This window comes from Bubalus bubalis, chromosome X, assembly GCF_019923935.1.
Source record: "Bubalus bubalis isolate 160015118507 breed Murrah chromosome X, NDDB_SH_1, whole genome shotgun sequence".
NCBI classification, from domain to species: domain Eukaryota; kingdom Metazoa; phylum Chordata; class Mammalia; order Artiodactyla; family Bovidae; genus Bubalus; species Bubalus bubalis.
In genome coordinates, this window is record NC_059181.1 from 61,668,646 (window position 1) to 61,673,571 (window position 4,926).

At 62.4% G+C, this 4,926-nt stretch overlaps 1 protein-coding gene across 1 annotated transcript in view; it reads left to right on the top strand.

Annotated features, from left to right (window-relative positions):
* The first annotated feature begins 1,409 nt into the window (after nt 1-1,409).
* The window catches only part of NALF2 (NALCN channel auxiliary factor 2), a 14,606-nt gene continuing 11,089 nt past the window's right edge, over nt 1,410-4,926 (top strand). The window contains exon 1 of the mRNA XM_025276188.3: nt 1,410-2,415. Coding sequence (XP_025131973.2) covers nt 1,549-2,415 — 867 coding nt within the window. The 5' untranslated portion in view covers nt 1,410-1,548. The remainder of the gene's footprint in view (nt 2,416-4,926) is intronic.

Here is a 4,926-nt window from a genome sequence, read left to right on the forward strand (position 1 = left end):
AGAGGTTGCTGGAAATCTTACTAAGGGCAGAAACGACACCCCATCGCTACTCCCCACTGTCTTGCCCCTCCAGGACGCTCTCCAAGCTCTGTCCTCTGAGGTAGCTTAGCCGGGAGCTGTCCTTCAGCACCAGAGGCCGCCTTGGCCTCAGGCAGGACAGTGAGGGCGACAGCGGAGTTAGGGACAAGGGACTGGTCCGATCCGCAGCCGGCTCCAGCGTCGCCTAGTCACGGGAACGGGGGCGGCGACCCAGGGTGGCAAAGAGACGCTATGAAGGTGCCTCCTGCTTTCTGCCTCTAACAATCACCCTCAGAAGTCCCCTAGCCCTCGGGTGGGGAGTGAGCGGCCGCTACGGGGACGAAGGCGGGCGCCCGGGTCTGCGAGGGAGGGGGAGCGCCGGGGCCTGGGACTCAGCGTGCGGCGTGTGCACGCGGAGAGCGGGCGTATGAACGGAGGCGCTGAAGTGAATGGAGTTGGGGGTGGACTGGAAACATCCCCAAACAGCACAGGCTGCAGCCGGCTGGCGGGGGGGCGGGGGGGGGGGGGCGTAAGTCCTGAGGCGCAGGCGCAGTCGGGGCCCCAGTCCCGCTCCCTCCTCCTCTTCGTGGCTCTTTCTCCGCCCCACTCCCCTCAAACACACTCGCACACGGGCTCTCAAGGTGTTCTCCGCACAGCGGAAGATGGCGACAGACTGAGGGGGCATGGCCAGCGGGAGCCACGGGGCCGTGCCGCTCGGCTGCCGCCACAGCGGTCCGAACGCGAGGCGGAAGCTAGAGGCTCACTAAGTAAAGCCCCGCGTCGGCGTCCGGCGCCTGTGGCGCCGCGGAGAGCTAGGTGGCCCGCCCGAGCCGGAACTCCGGAAACGACGGGCGCTGAGCCGGAGCGGAGCTGGCCCCGGACCGGCCCCGGCGAACAGCCAGAGCGCGAGCGAAGCCCGAAGGGCTGGGCAGCGGGCCGGCCGGCGGGCCTAGGAGGGCGCAAGCGAGGCAGGGAGCGGTGCGGAGCGGGCGGCCGGCGGGCGGGCGGGCGGACTGGCGGGCGGGAGCGGAGCGGCGCGGGGCGAGCGAGCTGAACGGAGCGCGGCGACCGGGCCCGCACGGCGGCGCTGAGGGGCGCAGAGCTGCGCCGAGCCGAGACGGCCGGAGCGGAGTGCTAGCCGGGCGGCCGCCGGCGCGGAGTGGAGTGGCGCTGGGCTCGGGGCAGCTGAGGGGCCCGACACTATGAGGAGTGCGGCGCTGCCGCCTCAGCCGCCACCGCCCCAGTGCCCCGCACCGCCCCCCGCCGGGACGCTGGGCAGTGCCTAGCGGGCCGGGCGGCCGCGCCCGGGCGGCGAGCAAGGGAGCGCGGGACGGGCGCGAGGACGGTGCGAGAGCGCCCCGCCACTCCGGCCTGAGCGGGGCCCCGGGCCGGCCGGCCTGCCTCGCCATGCAGCCCCCGAGGTAGAGCCTGGACGGCGCCGAGGAGCGCGGAGCGGCGCGCAGCCGCCCGCCCGAGACGGCCGTCCGGCCTCGCGCCCGCCTGCTCCCTCCAGCCCGGACCCCCTGAAATATGTTCAGGGGCGCTTGGATGTGGCCCGGAAAAGACGCCGCCGCGCTGACTATCTGCTGCTGCTGCTGCTGCTGGGCTCCCAGGCCGAGCGACAAACCTTGCGCCGACTCCGAGCGGGCGCAGCGATGGCGACTGTCCCTGGCGTCCCTGCTCTTCTTCACCGTGCTGCTCGCTGACCATCTGTGGCTGTGCGCGGGGGCCCGGCCCCGAGCCAGGGAGCTGAGCAGCGCCATGCGGCCGCCCTGGGGGGCCGGCCGGGAGCGGCAGCCGGTACCTCCTCGCGCGGTGCTGCCCCTGCCGCCGCCGCCGCCTCCCGGCCAGCCCAGCGCGCCCCCGGGCACCTGCGGCCCGCGATACAGCAACCTGACCAAAGCCGCCGCCGCCGCCGCCGGTCCCGGGCCGGACTGCGGCGGCGTCCCAGAACCCACGGGGCTGGACGCAGCTTGCACCAAATTGCAATCTTTGCAGAGACTTTTCGAACCGACTACCCCAGCGCCCCCTCTGCGGCCCCCCGACTCCCCTTCCCGTGCCCCGGCCGAGTTCCCCACCGCCAAAAAAAACTTGCTCAAAGGCCACTTTCGGAACTTCACTCTTTCCTTTTGCGACACCTACACGGTCTGGGACTTGCTGCTGGGCATGGACCGCCCCGACAGCCTGGACTGCAGCCTGGACAACCTGCTGGGGGACCTGCTGGCCGTGGTGGCTAGCCCGGGCTCCGGGGCCTGGGAGGTGTGTAGCAACTGTATCGAGGCGTACCAGCGGCTCGACCGACATGCTCAGGAAAAATATGACGAGTTCGACCTCGTGCTGCATAAATACTTACAGGCAGAAGAGTACTCAATCCGGTCCTGCACGAAAGGCTGTAAGGTAGGGACTGGCGTCCGCGGCCACAACGGCTGCCGCTTTGGCGGCGGGAACGGTGGCGGTGGAACCGGGAGAAAAAAGGTTTCCCCCTGCACCCACCCGACCGCCTCCCATCACCCCCACCGTTCTCAGTGGGCCACGGGTAGTGCTACTGTGGGACCCTCCGCGGAGAAGGGGCCTCAGGGATTTAGGTCAGGTAACCACCTGGCTAACTTCTATTGATTCTGGGTTTGGGCACCATCGGACAAGGGCTTTCTTGCATCCCGCCCCCCGCATGAGGCGGGAAGGGTTCGGGGCGGGGCGGGGGGGGGGGGCAAGTCAGCAAAGGGGTGGAAAGAGGGCTCTGGCTCCCCCAGCCCCCATCCTTAGCCAGCGATGCCCCTTTCCTTTCCTGGGCTGGAATGGAAAGTCCTGGGACTGGCTGCTACAAGGGGAAGGCCAAAGGTGGGGGGAAGAATATTTGCCATTTAACCCTTACTCTTCAGCCCCTGCCAGTGGGTGAGGGGAGGGGCGTTTGGTCGTGGGACACAGCACACTGCTGACCTTATATGACCTGAGGTGGCTGGTCAGAGCCTAGGCAAGTGGAGCCCCAGGGTGCCTGTTTTCTCTCAAGAAAGGAAGCTGCTAGCTCCTCTCCCCCGACAAGAGAATGAGCTGGGAGCCGGGCACAGCAGCTTGTGAGAGGGTCACTGAAGGCTGGTGCATTACAAGTCTCAGGTGCCTTCCCAGCATGCTGGGGTGGCAGTGGAGGAAAAGCTGGCTTTCTAAGCTGTTGGGGACAGGCATCCAGAGAGAGGAGAGGCGAGGCTGCTGCAGAATGCACCTGCCTGGGGCAGAGCTGAGTGTTGAGAAACTTCTTGACCCTGAGCAGGGTCATTCTGGACAGTGAGTGTGTGGGGGCTGTAAACGTTTGGGACATGGTGCTACTCCTTTGTTCGTTCAGCCTGCCAGGTGGCCTGCCTTTGAAAGGAAAAGGAACAGCAAGGTCAAAGGGTCAAGTGAAGAGGAGGCCAGGTGGGGTGCTGGCCTCACCCATCCTAGAACTGGGGGCTGAGAGGAAGATGATTACCTCCCAGCCTAGCTTGTCTCCCTCTGAGGTTTTGGGGAGGGGCGGAAAGTGCCCCTTTCCATCCACCGTGACAGCGGCCTTCTGCCGGGTTCCAAGCTCATGGTGGGCTCCTTAGGGATTTGAGCAGGGGGTTGGGGAGGAAAGGGGTAGCTCCTTGTTCCTGACTTCACTTTCTTGTTCTCCTTTTTCCTGTTCTCGTAACCTAGCAGTCTCCCTCCCGCCTCCCTCAGCCTCAGCTGACTCACTGCCTCACTCACACTACCAAATGAGATATTCCACTTCTTAAAGGTGTACAGACAGATAGACATGCACACACTGCCAAACAGCACCACCGCCACCCCAGGCAAAGTCACACCGAGATGGAGAGAGGTCGGCACACCCACTAACAGTGCCACTGAATCAGACATGGTGTCATACACATGCACATCTCCCCAGCATCTCAGAGACACACAGGCAGAAGTACCGTCACATGAAAAAAGGACACATTTTGTCACATAGGGATAGACATACACCCTTGATGTCAGCCACAGATACACACACTCAGTACAAACAGAAGGATGCAGCCCACTAGCAAGTGGAATAAAGGATGTCTGTCTTTTTGTGGTCTTCACTCTGACCCCATGGCCCTGACATTTTCTTTCCCACAATCTGCAGGATAAAAGAGAGACCATGCCACAACTTTCCCATGGGGTTTTCTTTTTCTCCAGGTCACAGTTGGCTTCAAACTCTGTCTGATGTGGCACTAAATAATAACCCCTCCCATTGATTATTTTTACCAGGCAGTTTGATGGAGAAAAACAACTGGTCTCTTGGATTCAGGAGGCCTGATTATCTCTAACACTTGTTCGTAGTGTGACCTTGGGCACATCACTTCACTTCTCTAAGCTTTTGTTTCCTCATTCATAAAACAAGGATAATAACCCTGGTTGTGCCCACATCCTGAGACTTTTGTGAAATTGAAGTGGGAAGAGGTAGCTGATAATATTTTGTAAGAATAATAAAACATCTAATGGTGATGTCCTGCTTAGGGTTTTTATCCTCTCTCACATATATTATGAGATCACAACTGCCTGGGGAGGCTGGTAATACCAGCATCACTAGCTCCATTTTACAGATGGGGAAACTGAGGTGTAGGCTCAAGCAGTTTACCCCAGCGCCACTTGGCTAACGAGCAGGAGTACCAGGCCTCTAACCCTCATGGTGTTGGTGCTAAGCCCATGCTTTGGCCGTGGTGTCTTATCTGCTCCACAGTGGCCTGGGTCCTCCCTGCTCTCCTTTGTCTCCTTGTCGTTTTCGCTCTCTCACTCTCTCTCTCTCTCCCTCTCAAGTGAACTCCGCCTGCTCTCTTGCTGCCTGCTGTGCCGGGAGAAGGGCAGTGCAAGCTCCACGGCTTTCTTCCTGTCTTTCCCACCCTCTCCGAGAATGTGCTCTCCCGCTGAGGCTAC